Source organism: Zasmidium cellare, assembly GCF_010093935.1.
Source record: "Zasmidium cellare ATCC 36951 unplaced genomic scaffold M409scaffold_80, whole genome shotgun sequence".
NCBI lineage: Eukaryota > Fungi > Ascomycota > Dothideomycetes > Mycosphaerellales > Mycosphaerellaceae > Zasmidium > Zasmidium cellare.
The window spans coordinates 24,416-41,789 of record NW_022987024.1 but is presented as its reverse complement, the minus strand read 5'-3'; the positions used below and the strand labels follow the sequence as shown (position 1 = coordinate 41,789).

The 17,374-nt window shown below is 52.3% G+C and overlaps 6 protein-coding genes across 6 annotated transcripts; 2 read left to right on the top strand and 4 right to left on the bottom strand.

The window, feature by feature from the left end:
* Positions 1-1,326: 1,326 nt before the first annotated feature.
* On the top strand, positions 1,327-2,565 carry M409DRAFT_61580 (uncharacterized protein; the record flags this gene model as incomplete). Its single annotated transcript, XM_033814808.1, has 1 exon — positions 1,327-2,565. One exon carries the CDS (start codon positions 1,327-1,329, stop codon positions 2,563-2,565), a length of 1,239 nt encoding a protein of 412 aa, XP_033659427.1.
* A 715-nt stretch (positions 2,566-3,280) lies between these two features.
* M409DRAFT_30974 (uncharacterized protein) lies at positions 3,281-3,592 on the bottom strand (the record flags this gene model as incomplete). Its single annotated transcript, XM_033810149.1, has 1 exon — positions 3,281-3,592. One exon carries the CDS (start codon positions 3,590-3,592, stop codon positions 3,281-3,283), a length of 312 nt encoding a protein of 103 aa, XP_033659426.1.
* Positions 3,593-4,910: 1,318 nt separating this feature from the next.
* On the bottom strand, positions 4,911-6,320 carry M409DRAFT_30973 (uncharacterized protein; the record flags this gene model as incomplete). The annotated part of the gene is made up of 3 exons (XM_033810148.1): positions 4,911-4,949; positions 5,023-5,429; positions 5,489-6,320. 3 exons carry the CDS (start codon positions 6,318-6,320, stop codon positions 4,911-4,913), a joined length of 1,278 nt encoding a protein of 425 aa, XP_033659425.1.
* A 1,014-nt stretch (positions 6,321-7,334) lies between these two features.
* M409DRAFT_61578 (uncharacterized protein) lies at positions 7,335-9,546 on the bottom strand (the record flags this gene model as incomplete). The annotated part of the gene is made up of 2 exons (XM_033814807.1): positions 7,335-9,301; positions 9,351-9,546. The coding sequence occupies 2 exons, from the start codon at positions 9,544-9,546 to the stop codon at positions 7,335-7,337; spliced, it is 2,163 nt and encodes a 720-aa protein (XP_033659424.1).
* A 2,791-nt stretch (positions 9,547-12,337) lies between these two features.
* M409DRAFT_71600 (glycosyltransferase family 4 protein) lies at positions 12,338-14,111 on the bottom strand (the record flags this gene model as incomplete). Its single annotated transcript, XM_033819243.1, has 4 exons — positions 12,338-13,427; positions 13,476-13,876; positions 13,948-14,014; positions 14,095-14,111. 4 exons carry the CDS (start codon positions 14,109-14,111, stop codon positions 12,338-12,340), a joined length of 1,575 nt encoding a protein of 524 aa, XP_033659423.1.
* Positions 14,112-14,410: 299 nt separating this feature from the next.
* M409DRAFT_71599 (uncharacterized protein) lies at positions 14,411-17,299 on the top strand (the record flags this gene model as incomplete). The annotated part of the gene is made up of 1 exon (XM_033819242.1): positions 14,411-17,299. The coding sequence occupies one exon, from the start codon at positions 14,411-14,413 to the stop codon at positions 17,297-17,299; it is 2,889 nt and encodes a 962-aa protein (XP_033659422.1).
* Positions 17,300-17,374: the final 75 nt, after the last annotated feature.

The window sequence follows — 17,374 nt, the reverse complement described above, 5'->3', positions numbered from 1 at the left end:
TAGAGCCTAGTATTATATAAGTTATTAAAGAACTCGTACTAGAAGATAAGAGCTTTACTCTATTAATTCTACTAGGTCTTAATATATTAATTCTACTTACTCGTACCGAACTTATAGTAGTCTCTAAATATTAGAGATACGAGTACTAGCTACTTAGCCTACTCTAGAGCGAGCTCTAGATCGAGTACTTATAGTAGCGGCTCTAGGCTATATACTACTAGTCCTTATACTACCTAGCTTATTATATAGTAAGTGTCTATAGCTATTATAGTCTTAGTACTACGATCGGATCGAATCTTCTTAGGAATAATACTAAGGTTAGCTAGCGTTACTATATATTAAGTAAGTACTAATACTACTAAACGCCCTATAATCCCTATATATATCTATATAATATAGCGTAAGAATATATTAATAGTAGCGTAAATCTATATCCCTATAAACTTATATTTATAGTAGGTATTTATAGACTATAAGAAGTTAGAGCTAGAAGTAATAATAGCGCTATAGTATACTTATACTTAGTTAAGTTAATTCTCGATACCCTCTAGGTTTAATAGCTTTAAGATCTTATATACTCGCTCCCTACTAATAATATTATACTTAGAATAGAAATAGGTATATAGATTACCCTTACTATATAACTTAACTACTATATCTTTTAACTTCTCTTTTAAAATACTTATAATCTTAGCTTTAGTGCCTTCCTATATTTCTAGTAGTAGTCTTTTATATAGGCTAAGCTCTTTATAAATACGAGTATATATATACTTCTTAATATTAAACCCCTCTACTCGTAATATTTTATAGGCCTCTATATCTTCGAGCTAGAGGATATAAAAAGTAAATACTACTTATACTTAGAGCTCTATATTATAAGTACTTTAAAAGGTATTTATATAAACGTTCTACTTAGCTAGATACCTAGCTATCGTAGCTAGGTTTACTCTTATACTAGTACTCGTTTTAAGGTCCTCTCGAATTGTCTTATAAAGTACTTACTAGGCTATTCGTTCTTTAATCTAGTTATACTAGTTTTTAAGTCTAAAGGATATAAGTATAATAATAGTATACTAGACGATATATATAGTATTTTAAGGTATTTTAGTAGAAGGAATAAAGGTATTAGAACTAAAGGAAACGGAGAAAGAGCAGTAGAAGGTAGGTAAGTACTCGCTTAGCTAAGGTTAAGTGGGTTAAGAGTTTGTTAGGTCTGGCCCACCCTACCGAGCTCCTCCTAGAAAAAGCTCCCGCCAAACACCGACGTCTCCCTCACTCACTTTCTCCTGGCATGTGACAGAACACTAGCTCAGTACACCACTCACAATGTCGCGTGCCAAGCGCCAGAAAATCGACCGCGAGAATCTGGCGGCATACTCCGCCTCGCAGCCTTTGTTCGACGCCCTACGGAATGCGACCACCAAGCTCAGCGAACAGGAAGCTCGTCTCACTACTGCACGCGACGTCGTGCAAACGCTGCACGTCAAGATCGCCAAGGACGACACACATCTCGCAGTGAGCCGACACAATCGCTACATGGATGCTGCAGTAAAGGCGTGGCACTCAGCTACGGAGACGTACTGTGCCATCTTCGAGCAGCTCGTCACCATCACCGCCGCCGATCCGACTGAAGGCAAGGAGAAGGGCCAGAGGCACGAGGAGTTCGTGAGTCTGTTGGATACAGCCAGAAAGGCGGAAGAGGCTGCGAAGAAGTTTGGCGCAGCGCATGATATCAGCTCGGAGGAGTCAGATGAGGATGACGAGGACGAGGAACCTGTCGAGCCCGCCGCCCAGACCAACGGCACTGGAAAGCGGCCTATGGTGGCTTCTGAGAACGACGAAGACTCACCTCCATCCCAACAGTCCTCCAAACCCACCAGCAACCCATCGATCCAGCCACAGAAACTGACCGCCCTTACCGACACCCGCTACGATCAATCTGGCACCAAGATCCTCTGGCGGGACGGCGTTCTCAAAGTCCCAGTCCCTTCACTCACACCCGACGAGAAGCGTGCCTGGGAAATTGTCAAGACCCGCCAGAGACGGAAAGACAGACGCGCCAGAATGAAGGGAAAGACGAAGTCGCAGCGAGAGCAGAACGGCACGTCAACTGCGGAGCCAAACGCGGCAGAAGCTGCTACTACCACTCAAGTACCTGGTGTCGAATACGAGGACGTCTCCGCAGAAGTCGAGGCTCGTCTAAAGGCGAAAGCCGACAAGAAAGCTGCCCAGAAAGCGAAGACAACAGAGAAGAAGCGGAAGCGTGAGAGTGCAGATTCCTTCGCGGCAGTCGACTCAGGCTTCACCAACGCAGGCGGAGAGGAGGGGGAAGACCCAGTAGAGACTGTGAAGGAGAGTGTGAAAGAGAAGCCCGCGAAGAAGAAGCTCAGAAAAAGCCAGGAGGCGAATGAGGATACGGAACCAATAGCTGCTGGTGCTGCGAAGCCGAAAGCTCCAGCTGGAGGTCCCTCGAAGAGGAAGAAGACGGCGGATGCTGAGGTTGAGGTCAAGGCTGAAGAGGGCACTGCGAAGGCGAATAAGAAGAGGAAGAAGACCAATGCATGATACGAAGAGGAGAAATATGCATAGAAGGTGCACCGGGCGACTGGACATGACTTGCTGGATGTGGTCAACGAACCTGGAGTAAGCCACTGGAGACTTGTCGAGAGAGACTCACTACGAAGCGTAGCAGATATACCCCGCAGAGCGAATCGAAGTTTTTGACACTTTTCACTTGACTCTCTCCTTTCATTTCATTCTCGACTATCTGAGAAGCCGAAGCATGCCTCTCCCCTCAAGCATCGCTCACGTACTCCAGCAGAGGATCAATCATCTTTCTCCATCCACGTTCAGCGCTCGCCGGGCAGCAGCCCAAGTCAAAAAACGTGTCGACATCCACAAACCCTTCAGGGGTTGCTCTCGCCCCAACCGTGCTTCTGGTCGAGAGAGAACAAAAGGAAAGTGCCAAGGCTGAAGGCATCCCAGCTCCCATCCCATCCCAGACTCCCCGCGCGAGAGCGACAGCAGCACAACATCAACATCAACCACCTCGACCCTCATACTCCATGATGATGGTGGTGGGAGCGAGGAACGACACATCCAAACACCCTTCCCAACGAGTCGCCAGTATCCAGCACACGAGGAAGGGCTCCGACCTTTGCAGATCGCCTGTATCCACCGTGTGAGGAAGGGCTCCGACCCTCAACAGCAGCCAAACACCAACACCCTTTACCAGGGGGCGCAAGTGTGGGTTCTTCTTCATCCGGTCCTGGGTCAGCTGTTACTTGGTGAGCGCTTGTGATGCGTTGTATGAGTAGTCATTCGTTGATGGCGATGGGTTGACAAGTCGATGCAGTAGCTGCTCGCGTTGGCTGTCGAGGATGGTTTGGTTGAGCATGAGGCGCTGATGCTCGACCAGTGGTACTGTCTCTTCGTCGAGTTCGTGAGGCGCTGGATCAGCAGTTGCTGCTACAGGCCGGTGAGCGCTTGTGATGCGTTGTATGTGTAGCCAGTCGGTGTTAGAGATAACGATAGCTGGGAGTGAAAGCCGTAGCTCTTCGCGTCGGCCGTCAAGGACAGCGTGAACGAGCATGATGCGCTGCAACTCGCCCAGCAATACCGTCTCGCCTCTTCGTCGACTTCATTTGCGCATCGGTAGAGGTGTCCCTCTGCCAGTTTCTTTCGCGAGGTCTCTCGTGCAGCGTTGAAGACGGTGAGTGTTTCGTATCGATTGTATTCTGATGCCGTGCATTGATGTGATCGGTGCGGAGAGTTGGAGGAGTGCGGCTTGGAGTTTGAGGCTTGGACAGCGTAGAATCGCGCCTTGAGATCTTCCGTGGAACGGTCTGAGTCGTGGTAGTGCTTGGAGTCGGGGACTCGGGGTAGTCGTATCGGTCGGCAATAACAGGCCATTTGCCATTGCATTCGGAGTACGTGTTGATGAGGTAGTCGGTTTCTTGCTCGGTCCATCCAGCGTGGGCAAGGTTCTTCTCGAAGGTGTCGTGGTCGTACGAGAGCACCTGTCCACGCTCATGGCGAACTTTGAGAAGTGCTCATTGCTGGGGAGAGGAGCTGCTCGTAGCAGCCAGGCACCAAGCCCTCGGCCTGTATACTCTCGCCGCTGTACGGATCGCCGGTATCCATCATATTTGGAAGGGCTTCGACCCGTACAGCAGCTACATGACCTGATCAGACATTCAAGCAACCATTGAAGGTGGCGAGTGGGTCGTCATTGTGAGTGGTGAGCTGTGAAGAGTTGATCTGATGACTCGTCGCGGCTATGTGGTGCAGTTTACCCAGCACAGGGTGAGCCAGCCATGACCTGACACTCAATAATCCTTTTAGAGCGTCGATGCTGCTGGACTGCGCAGCAAGCTTGGCCAGCTTGTTCTTGATCATGTGAAGGCTCCACCCATCCCACAATGATAAAGGGTGCGAACTCCAATATGCGTTCGAGCCCACCATCGATAGGTGCGAATGGAGCGAAAGTGATCTGAGTAGCCATTTTCGTTACTCATTGCGTCGCCGGGGTGGTTCTTGTGCTTGAAGCGATGTTGCAGGTGATTGAGAGAAGGTGTGCGAGATGCTGTCTGGACTGTCCGTCTTGTTGGAGACTTGTTCTTGGTCATGCGCTTCTTCGTCTCTTCTGAAGAAGTGAGTCGGAATGGTCGATCGCATGCTGGCGCTTCTCTTCCTCAGCTCACTTCATCATATCTGTCGTCACTGCTGCATCGGTTTGCGAGACATCATGCGACTCGGCGATGTGTTGTGCTGGCTGGCATGACATCTGCAGGCGCGGAAGACGTGAATGCCTTGTCTGATGTTGCTGTTGCGAGGAGGTGTTGTTCGCGAGAAGAAGTTGAGTAGACGAGAAGACAGCTCAAGAGCTTCATATCGCTCACATGTGACGTTCACAGTCGTGACCTGGTGCCTTCGACATACTTCTTCGCCTAGTGACATCAGTCAGTCGTACAAGACCACATCACATGCAGTGAAACCAAGCCACACTCAATCTCAACGTACCTCAGCGACAGCATCATAGTCCAACGCCCACTTCACAAACGCACTCGTCGTAAACTTCGCATCCATCTTTGGGATAACATTCTTCAAACTTTTCACCGTCGATCCAGCCGTCTCCTGGCGATGTCGATGAGGCATGGGCTCGCCAAGGAAGGCCTTCGTATTCTCCTTTGCGTAGGCCTTGATGCGTTCAACACGCGGCTTGCGAATCTTCTGCCACGTGTTGGTGATTGTTGCCAGGTTGGCGGCGGCGTTCTGATCATGCTGGATGAGGTAGTCAAGGACGCCGATATCTTCGACTATCATTGAGAAACCTTGAGCCGCGTTCGGCTCCATGCTGTGGGCGGAGTCGCCGAGTAGGGCGATTCTGCCGCCTTTGCTTGTCCAGCGTGGAAGGTCTGGTAGTTCGGCTGGAAGTCACCGTCAGTATCAAAGTCAGGTGGACAGAAGGACAGAAGTGATAACTCACCAAGCTTCCACCGATCACAAGACGTGGCCACCTCAAGTGCAGCCCTCAAGTCCTCACAACTTCCAGAGTAGAAGTCCCTCACGAACTGAATGTCGCCTTTCTCATCCCACAAACCCTTCATATCATTCTCAGACTTCATTCCAAAAAGCCCGCCGAAGCTGTTCAGCTTCTCGCTGTACCTTGAGACCACAAAGCCGTTCTTCCCCTGCCAGACACTCACATGATCGTTGTCCATTAAGCGTTTCGTGTCGGATCTGGCTTTGATCTTGCTGGCGTTGACCCGGACTCCGTACAACGTCGTGTTGCTGACAATCGGATCGATGGGCTCCTTGACATCAGACAGGATCTGTGGCCGTATGCGTGACCGAATCCCATCAGCAGCAAGCACGAGATCCGCCGAGAAGTCCCTCCCATCCTTCAAGACCAGCCGTACTTTCCACGGTTCCTCCATGGTCTCTGTCACAGTACAGTCGAACAAAATTTCCGCCCCAGCCTCCAAAGCCCTTTGATAGAGCATCTTCATCAAAAACTCCCGATTCGTCCCCCAATCAATCTCATCCGAAGCATCAACAGCCACATTTGTCATTGCAACTTCTCCAGTGGCCATATTCCTCAGCAAGAATGCACCCGTCGGATCACCGATCTTCTCTAGGTCAGGACGTAGTCCCCAGGTGTGCATGATCCGAGAAGCTCCTGGTCGGACATTGATGCCGCCGCCTTGAGGGGACAGGGTGGGCCGTTGCTCGAGGACGATGACTTGGTGGCCTCGGCGGGCGAAGCAGATGGCAGCGCTGAGGCCGCCTAGGCCTGCGCCGATAATGATGATTTTCATGGTGGTACGGAGGAGGAATGAGATGCGTTTGACGCAACAAATAGAAGTAGAGATGATAAATAGATGAACAGAGTCAAATCGATCATCCTTAGGTCGCCTTATACCACTTCCTTCCAGCTGGATGACATCGTCAGCTGATCCTTCCAGGTTGCAAGGATGTTCTCGTCAGAGGCAAGGATTGCCTGTTACGGTAGAGTTAACGAGGCTTTCTACCGATCAGTAATAAGATTTCGACGGCGGATGTTCTCATTCTGTCGGGCTCATTGCTTGGTGGAGATGGTGATGAGATGGAAAGGACGGTGATGGCAGAAGTAGGGCAAGTTCGGCCCCGCTGATGATGAAGTCAGGTTTCAGGCTGTAAGACGACCAATAACATTCTCATCCCTATCACTCATCAGCATCTCCGGTATCCATTGCTCGACTCGTTCTATTACTTGTTGATAGCATGGATGAAGACAAATTTACGGAGATACATGCTCAAGCCAACGATTTCCACCAACGAATCCAAGACCGCCCAAGCGGAGCCCTTTCCCATGTTGATACAATAGAAGGTACATTCATCATCATCGAAAACATCCCCAATCCCTACTACTGTACTCGCACTGCGATCGCTCTCTAGATGCCGTGGATGGGGAACAAGCTACGGGAATGAACGCTCAGGTAGCAACAAAATCCACGTGAGACGACAACTCATATCCTAAGCGTAGCCATAGGTATCCCGTTCTCACGCGAGGCAATTATCGAAGTGACAAAGAACGTTCCCCATCTCCGTTGGTGTACTGTTGATGCGATGTACCTGATGGCGGCATCGACGATGTCAAATTGTGGGGATGAAAGCGCAAAGGATGGAAGATCGTCAGTTTTAAGGACAGGTGAGTACGGCCCTCCCCAATCCTCACGTAAGGAACTATATCATCAGACTAACCCAGGACATCCCCGGTCTCCATTACTGTACTAGCTGTACGATCTATCTACTGATGCCGTGGAAGCATACCAAGTCACGGGGATGAACGCCTAAAAAGAAACAATCTCCACATCAGACTCGCTCTCATGTGGAGCGTCCTCATCCTCCTCCTCGTGCTCCGCCTTCGCCTGCTCCGCCTTCGTCTTGCGCTTCTTCGGCGCTCTCTCCGCCTTCGTCTTCATCTTCCCCCCATTCGCCTTGTACTCCTTCATCATGCGATCCACAAACCCCTCGATCGCCTTCTGCTGGCGCTGAGCGCCAAACTTCTCGTTGAACTGCCTACACAGTTCAGCGCCGCCCTGACGCGGCCTCCCACCGCCATTCTCCTCCACAAAGCCGAAGACCCAGGCGCGCTGCTCCTGCGTGTACTGCTCGCGGGGCAGGACCCGCTTGGGAGCCCACTGGTTGCGCTTCTCGGACTGCTGGCGCCACTTGTTGAGCTTCTCCACGCTCACCTTGTCCGCCCAGTCGATCTTGCCTCCCGTCTCGGGATAGCGCTGCCACTTGCCGCAGTTGGTATACGTCCACAGACGATGGAGCTGCGGCGTGGAGGCGCCCAGGATGGGATGGGCCCGAGCCCGGTCGAGGGTGATCTTCTTGCCGTTGATCAGGCGGGTCGAGTACGATCCCCTCCCGTCGCTGGCAGTCTGGTTGTTCTCCCCATGATTCAACGGCTCGTGCGCGAGGCCAGTAGTGTTGTCGAAGCCATGGCTGGCATCTACTTCGCCAGGGATGACTGGCTGAATCTGGGGGGTGGGCGCCGTTGGCTCCTCCTGAGCGCCGGCTACAACGGGGCCAGCGACCTGCACTTCAGCTGCCTCGCCGGGGCCCGCGAGGATCCAGACCAGGTCGATCTCTGCGGTGGGATCGTGCTGGCTGCCGCTATCTGCTGAGAAGAGCTTGAAATACTGACGAATCTGCCAGATCTCGTATGCATTGGGATCAGGCGAGTCAGCGAGTCCGAATGCATCTTGACCACCAAGATCGTCCCGAGCCTTCTCGCGAGCTGCATCGCTCAAGAACTCCCAGATGCCTGGCTCAGCTGGCTCGACGTCTGGGTTGAAGTACCGCATGTCTGGCTGCCAGACAACAGATGGTGCGTCATATTCTGCACGGCCGGTGCGCAAGTGGCCACGCTGAACGGCGACAGCGACGTCTGAGGGCTGCTGAAATCCGAGAACTTGAGCCGCTGGTATGTCAACATCGGCATCGAGCCACTCCCAAGCGCCAAGGCCTGACAGACGCTCCGATGGGTTGACAAATCCTCCGTTGTTGCTCTTCATTGCGGCGAGACCGCTCCGATTGTCCACGCTTGGACTGAGGATGTCGGAGAGCGAGACCGTGTCAGCCTTCTTGTTGATGTAGGAAGCACGAGATGCAGCAGCACGAGACCAGCGAAGGTTGTTGCTGTTGAGGACTGGGCAACCTGTGCTTGATGGGTCGTAATGGATTTGGATGTAGGCTCCTGGCAAGATCAGGATGCGAGTGTCGGCACCAAGCAAGTTGGTCGCTGGGAACTGTCGAGCCACACACAGTCGCTCGTGATCAGTGAGAGGGTACTGGTACGGTTGGAAATGGCCAACGCCCACGAGCTTAGGGAATTGAGGGAATGTCGGGTATCGCACCGCCAGATAGCTAGCAGGGACCTGGCGAGCTGGGGGCAACTCAGTATCAGCAACGCCAAGAAGCTGAGCTTCGATGTCGTTGGTGAGCATGTCGATGTGACCAGTCGTCAGGAACCACGCTGGTAAGTTGCTGTCGCGAAGGTATGCCCGGTACCACTCTGGGGTGTACGGCGGCGGGCCATCTTGCATCTGGCGGAGGCGGCGCTCCCACAGGCCATTGCCGTTGCAAACAGCAACCATATTTGGCGGTGTGAGGAGGATGACGGCTCGGGGGTGTTGCTCATCGAGGCGGTGCTGGAACTCGAAGCCTTCTGGGAGACCGGCGAGGTCTGCGAGAGAGCGTCGGGCGATGTAGCGACGCTTGAACGCAGACTTGTCCGCGGTTGGAATGGCTTGGTGTGTCAGTGTCCTGCACTACCAGCGTGAAAGGGGCTGACATACACTGCGTGCCCTCGTTCAGGTGTCCGTATCTGCGAACGACTTGCGAGAGTGCTGGCTGAGGTTTAACACTGCTCGGTGAGGTATTCGATATGTCATTTCCATTTTCCTCCAACAATCCGCAAAAGAAATCCTCCTCGCCGCCAAAGAAACCACTCAAAGTGGAAGATACTTTCTCCTTACCTGTCATGTTTGCCATTGTAGGCTTAATGTATGTCTGTGATTTCCGAAGACAGAGTGTGTATGTGCGTGTGTGTGGCGTATGTGAAAGGCGATGTGTGTAGAAGCTCCGTAATCCCTTCTCTTTTGCAACACTTCAGCAAGCGGACAGTTGATGTCTGTTTCTGAAATGGCGTTGCGATGAGCGTGAAGGTGGTGGAGGAGTTCGTGAAGGTCGCGGAGGAGAGGAGGAGAATTTCGGCGGAAGTGCATCGAAGGTGGGTGAGCAAATTTCTGGGTTGCCCTGCCAACCCGGCAAACGGTGGCTAATCTTCGGAGTTCTGGAAGCGGGAGTAAGTGAATGTTCGGGGTCTCACCTCTTTTACCGTAGCACACCCCGAGTATCGCTCTAGAGAACGAAGTCACACTTTCAGACGGACGTCCAGGCAAGTATCGCCGCTGGCGGGGCTCGACTTGCCGTTGCATTGGCTCCTTTTGGGGATGTCAGCCTTGTCGCCGTCAATAATCAACAAGAAAACACATACCGGCTGCAGCCCAGGCGGCAAGGCTGCGTCCAGAGACCACGGGCGCCACGCAGTCGAGCCGAGCCCTTCCCAACCACTGCTCCGCAGGCCAAGGCTCTGCAACGCCCAAGTGTCGACCGCAGTGGCAAGGCTGTGGTCTTGTCAGCGTTAACGGTCCCAAGGCTGCACTTGAACATACCACACCAATGGCCCGAGATGGTACGTACCACCATTGTCGACAAGGCCCAGCAGACCAACAAGTAGATGGGTGTTGTTGCAGAGAAGAAGAACCAATGCTGGAAGAACCAATTCCTAAATACTCGCGACAACGTCTACTGCCGTTCCCGCGAGGCGCAGCTAAGCCGCTAAGCCGCGCTAGCAGCTGAATGGCTGTTTTGCAAGTGAATGTTAACATCTGACATACACTAGCATTCGCAAATGCTTGTTTATTAACGCGCGAGTGTCGAAGCTTGTAGTTTGTCTAGCATCTGAATCTATATAATACGCTTTCGCAGCTTTATAGCTAGACGTACCTGTAAGTCTCGACAGCTGAATATGCTAACCTAATGCACATCCTTTTTAGTTAAAGCGCGAATGTCGAAGCTTATGATTTGTTTAGCATCTAAATTCACAAGATGCGCTGTCGCACTTTCGTAGCTGAATTCGCCTGTGAATCTCGACAGCTGAACATGCTGACCTCAAAATTCGCACATGCTTCTGACGCTGGGCGTAAGGCTGAATTGCACCTAAGGCTTGCCAAGGTTGTGCCTTGTCCGCCCGCTGGATTTTATGATCGAAACTTGCAGTCTGTCTTGTCTGAGCGGCCTCGAAACTTGTAATTGCTGGCCAACATTCCCAAGCAAACGTGCACAGCTTGTTCCTCACAAGCATTTGCCTCTGCGGTTCCGCCGTTCGAAGCTAAGTGTAGTAGTGTTACAAGCAGCGATTGACGCGGTTCAAGCTGGAGCCTTACAGTGTTGCATTCTCGGGTCGTTCGGTGCTTACTGATGTGAAGCTCCTCGCAGGTTGCTGGGGAGGAGGTCTATGCATTGATTTCATGTTCTCTTCCTAAGTCTTGAGGAACGGGACCCCGCAGAGTAGGGAGGTGTACTGTCAGGTTTTCGAGAGCTGCAGGGCGTCGTTCTCTTTGGAAAGCCCTGGTCCATTGCAGGTAGACGTGGCCTTGAGTCTACAAGGCCTTCGCATGGTGCAGCATCATCATCTCCGTGAAAATTGACAGCAAGAGAAATCCCTCTCTGTCGCTGGAAGGCTCTCGGCGAAGTTAGGTCCGCCCAACCCGCAGTCATTTGCCGGCTGCGCTTCTCTTTTCATTATATCGTCGCATTTCCCGCATCAATATTCAACCTCTCCAACCTACAGTATCGTCCAGCGCATCACACTCTCGCAGCGGCTCGATTCCAGTCATGCCTCTCGCGCCGGTGTGCTTCGTACAGAGCCACTTCTTTTCTCCGTCCTCGTCGAAAACTTTCCAGTGGAAAACGCCAATGCACGTTCTCACCAACCCAGGTGGATACCCACGGTGCTCCATGTCCATGTAGACATCCGCACAAAGGTCCCGATAGCCCATCACCACGGTCGTGTTGACGACCCGTATGAAGAGGTCCGGATTGTCCACCGTAAGTTGCCGTGCGATTTGAAAATGCTGATCCAAGGGATATGAGATCGGCTGATCGTTGCTTTGAGCCCTCCAGTGCGGCGAGAAGTTGGCATACGATGGGTGCGCCTCGAATTGGCGAGAATTGACCCCATCGATGATGCCAAGAGTAAGTTGCTCAAGGTACTCGCTCGTAGATTTACTCTTCTCGGCCGTCTCTGTACTTCGTGATGATAATCTCGCAGGTACCGAGGCCTCGACTTCGCCTTCCCCTCCAGTCTCGGCGGCAGAAGTTGTCATCGCATTTGCAAGGATATCCAGGGATCCCATCGTCCTGGGTTGCCCGGCGCTTGTTTCCATCAGGTCTCGATGACGAAGACCACCCTTCTCGGCTGCGTAAGGTGTCACAGGTCGTAAGGTGGGTATGATGCTCTGCCCCCCTGGCTGAGGAGCTGCGGTGACACTTGGTGACTTGGGCAAACGGCGTTCACTGGAATCGGTATGAACACTCTTGTCAGTCTTGCGCTGCGATGGACTTGACAAGGCCTTCGCTGTGGGAAAATCGCTGAGCTGAAGTTGGAGGTGATCCCATCAGGGCTCGGCTTACGAAGCCGAATGGAGCCGATGGGTCAGGGTCTGTTAAATGCACCTTTTCCGGTGGTATTTAGAGTAAATCGAGAGCATACGCACCCTCAACCGGTCTCGTTGTATATGTCATCTTTTCTTCGCCGAGATCGTTGTTTGGCGATGCCGTGAGCGCCATACCCGTTAGACAGACCTTCATCGAAGCTGTCCCTAGCCTTCGAAGCTGGCCATGTTTTGCAAATGTCGATCTTCTCTCTGGGATACATGATCTCCAGAAAGCAGTAGATCAAGTAGTCCACCACAACAACAATGACGAAGAGTTTTCCAGCCCAGACTCCGCAGCCAAAGTAGCGTTTTAGCCGGTCCATCAGAGAGAAAGATGGACTATGTGCAGGTTGCCCATAGTGCATCCACTGCTCATCGTAGAAGCCTTCGTTGTCGAGGGCCGGAGGACTGCCGGTGATCAAGTCGTACACACGCTCCGTTCGTCGTGCAATGTCGGACCAGGAATACATGTTCTTGACCAGGTCATGGAACTTATCTCTCCGCACCGTCTTGTTGGTAAGCAAGCCCACTGCTTCTGTGACGCCTCGCACAACGTCTTCGACTTCTGGCAACACGAAGACGATCATGTTGCCGGGTAGTACTTCTGGGACTCCACCGACTCGAGTGGCGACTGTCATTAGTCCACAACTTGCCGCTTCGACAAGTACAGTGCCGAATGCTTCTGTAAGCGAGGTTGACAGAAGCAGATGCCCTCGGACCATGACATCTCTCACTTCCTCGTGACGAATGCTGCCGAGCAGAACAACACGGCTCTGCCCAGATGGAGTGTAGACTAGCTGTTGCGGAAGTGAGTCCAAAGTCTGTTCCAGGTCAATCGCTTGGGGGCCACTGCCTGCTATTATAAAGCGTAGATTCTCATGTCTTCGCAACAGCAGCGGCAAAGCAGATATGAGAAGATCTGTTCCTTTGTTGTAGAACAATCGCGATATCACCACTATGGTGATAGGGTCGCCAGGTCCCACAGGTTTGCTCGGATCTGGCGGAGGTGGCAGAAGAGCACTTCTGTCACTCTGCGCCAGTACCTTGGCTTCTTGTGGTTGCAGCGGTCGAAAATTGCTCGGAACCACTGCATTCGGAATCACAGAGACGGCCAGTGGGTTGAGTGAGGCTCTCAAGGTGGTGTTCTCCTTGCTGTATTGACATCAGCAGAGACTCTGCAAATCATTGGGATGACAGTACCAGGTATGGCTGACGCAAATAACATGTCCAACATCACTCAAGCTGAACTTCAACAACTTATTGGCCATAATGCTCGCCGCATCACCGAACCCGAACAAACTGTGATCAGTGAAGACAGTCTGTAGACTCATGGTTCTCGCGTGCAAGAGGCCTTCGTGGCACAAGTTGCTGAGCGATGCGTGGCCATGTACGATTTGGATCTGTTCCCGAATGAAAATCTGTCGAAGTATCGGAAAGGACGAGAACACAGTGGGAAACGTAGCAGACCGGTAAACCACCCAGTGCGGAATATGGTAGACCTTCAGCCCATTGGTCAAGTATCGTACGCCGGTTCGACTTGGGTATGGAGAGCCATATGCGTGAGTGATAATGATCACCCTGTGACCGCGATCGATCAACTTCTAAAGAAAAGTCAGTGATCGGATCTATACTTCGACACACGGTATCCTAGATATTCGATTTTAGAACCTACAGTTGCAACGTGATAGATGTGGCTTTCGACGCCTCCTGGCTGTGGATAGAAGAAATCCGATATCATGCTATAAAGCTTCAGCTGAGTGGCCAATCACGCGCTCACCATTTTCTCTCAGCCGAGATGATGTATAAGTTCGGGACGTACGCAATGTTGTAAGGCATCTTGGCACCTCACCCAAGTGAGTGGGTGTCCGGAGTAGGCTTTTGTCGATGACGGGCTATCGATCCAGCCAAAGTCTGTGGTTGCTCGTCTTGCTCATCTCAGTCAATTGGGAGTCCTTTCAAAGTCCCGGATGCTGAGTCTCATGATGTTTTGGGAAGTGAGGTCGCGGTTGCATCCAGGAGAACGCGTGGAGCGGAAACACTAGCGTCGGCCCGCGCCGCTTCTTCTTCCGATCTGCCGAACTCCGCTACCAAATCTAAAGATTCACATGCAAATCTTGGTGCTCAATGCCTACAACATGGCTCCGCTATACAAGCGGTACATACCCGCCAAATCAAGTACAGAGAAGCCGACGACGCCGATAAAGCCTGTCGATGTTGGTGCGACCGAGCCTGCGACGACCACAGCAGAAAACAAACGCAAGCGAGAGCGAACGCAAGAAGAGGTCTTAGAGAGGAAAGCTAAGAAGCTGAAGAAGAAGGGCATCGATCCCGAGACTGTCTTTGTTGAGAGAATCGTCGATCAGAATACCATCAAGAGTCAGGATGCTAGCCTGTCAGGAGCGCAGACTGGAGTGGTTGAAACAAGTCAAGAGCAGCGCCTGCCGATGAAGAAGCGCCACAAATTAGAGAAAGAAGCCAGGAAGGCACGAAAAGCGGCGGAGAAGGGCAACGGGGCCGGTGAAGAGCTTGTGGGAGCGCAAAAGATTCCTTCATCGGTCGATGATGAACATCCAAGCAACGAGTCGCGAGTCGTTGCCAACGGAGTAGAGTCTGTACTCGAAACTGGCAAACAGCTTTCCCATGGTGGCGAAGATCTTGCAGCAAACGAGACGGAAGGCAAGGCGAAACGTAAGAAGCGCCGGAAAGAAGACAAAGCGTATGAAGCCCAGGAACAACAAGACCCCGGTGCTACGGATGGCCAGGATCTCGAACTTGTAGACGCAACCACAATATCAGAAAATCCTTCTGAAGAGACTCCCAAGGCGAAGAAACGACGACATAAGCTAGAACATGTCCTTGAAGCATCTGACACGAAGGACCCGAATGCTGAAGACGACGAACACCTCCGAAAACATACATTGGTTCTGGGGAAATTCCAAAAGTCAGCACAGCGAGCAATACGGCATCAGCAAGAAGAATCCTTCGAGAAGTTGGCCGAGCAGCAGGTGGTTCAAAACCTGGAGGTACCACCACCAGAGAGAACGCCCACACCCGAGTTCGAGTCTGAAGACGCAGCTCTACCAGCATGGCTCGCAAAGCCCACGATGATTTCTGGACATAAAAAGGCGACATTTAGAGACCTGAATATCGAGGCAGCAACAGCTGATCGTCTTACGAAGCTTGGATTTGCAGAAGCTTTGCCAGTGCAGCAGGCTTTGGCGCCCGTGCTCTTACCGCCAGGCATTCCAGGTGCTATTCATCCGCCCGGGACAGATCATGTGCTTCCAGATGTGGCGGTCAGCGCGCCAACCGGGAGCGGCAAGACGATCGCCTATCTTCTGCCCATGGTCCAAGCGCTACGGTACCAACGTCAGCGTGGAAAGCTAAGTGCATTGGTCGTTGTTCCAACCCGAGAACTGGTAATGCAGGTGGCAGCCGTCGCAGAAAGCTTAGTCAAAGGAAGCTCCATTAAGGTCGGAATGGCCACAGGCACAGGCAAGTTCAAGGATGAGCAAGAAAAGATCATCACTCGCAGTGCACAGTATGACCCTGCCGGCTACAAGCAGCTTGTGGACGAGGCAAAGGCCCAGATACATCCCCCTGATGAAGATGCTGAGGAATTCGAATTCTACCTTGACCAAAGCGGGCAAGAAGACAAGAAGCGGCAACAGTGGATACAAGAGGCAGTGAGTGGACTTGTCGATCACGTTCCGAAGTATAGTTCTGCGGTCGACATTTTAGTTGCCACTCCTGGACGACTTCTGGAGCACATTCACAACACTCTTGGTTTCAACCTTGTCCACTTGCAGTGGTTGGTCCTTGATGAGGCTGACAAGTTGCTGGACAACCAGAACGAAGGTTTTCTTGAATCTCTGAATGCGGAGCTCACAAGATCAAGAAGCGATGAAGAACGCGATGCACGGGAGAAATACTTGCGCTCGCAGAGCTTTTGGCAAGAGCACAAGGAGCGACGATTGAGGAAGGTCGTTTTGTCCGCCACCATGACAAGAGACATCTCGAAGCTTACGTCACTCAATCTCCGGCGTCCCAAGATGATCGTTGTTCGCGGTGGCGACAGCAATGAAGGTCAAGCTGAGGAAGGCGCACATGGTGAGAGTAGTGTCAAAGAAAGCGCTGATGGGTTCGAACTTCCGCCCACTCTAGTTGAGTACTGTGTGCCGGTCGGAGACGGAACTGAGAAGCCTCTCGTGGCCGTGGAGCTGCTCAAGTCCAGGATCTTTGGCAATAGCCACGAGCACGATGTGAAGGGGTTGGAAAAGGACAATGCTGGAGACAAGGCTGAAAGCTCTGATTCTGACTCCGATTCCGACTCTGAAGACTCTGATTCCGACGATAGCTCGAGTTTGTCGTCCGACGACAGCGACTCCTCAAGCTCTGCTTCAGAATCTGAAGAATCTGAAGAATCTGAAGACGATGACGACTCCGCCGCGCAGCAACACCAACAATCGCCAGTTCCAGACCGCACTCTCCTCAAGGAACCCACCGAGTCAAGCACGCAGCCACCTCGCGCCCCCACAGTGCTCATCTTCACCTCCAGCAACGAGTCCGCGGCTCGTCTCTCCCACCTGCTCCAAAACCTGCAGCCCTCATGGAAACACCAAATCACCACCCTCGTCAAGGCCAACCCAGGCAAAGCCCGCATCCGCTCCAAGGCAGACGAAGCCGCAATCGCCATCTCAACAGACCGAGCCGCTCGTGGGTTGGATTCCTTCAACAACCGACCCATCACCCACGTCATCCAGTACGATGTCCCTCGCACTCTCACGAGCTACGTGCACCGTGTGGGCAGGACTGCCAGAGCTGGTCGGGAGGGTGATGCTTGGACGTTGTATACGCATGCCGAGGCGAGGTGGTTCGTCAATGAGGTTGCGAAGGCGAAGAATGTCAGTAGACGTACGTCTGTGGAGAAAGTGAAGCTTTTCATGGCAGACGATGGCACGAGAGAGCGGTATCAGACTGTTCTTGCGGGAATGAGGGATGAGGTCTTTGGCGGTGCGACCTGACGAGATGGCAATGCGACGATGGCAAGGCCCTGTCCTCTACTTACTGAGACCCATAACTCTCTTCCCGCTTCCCTT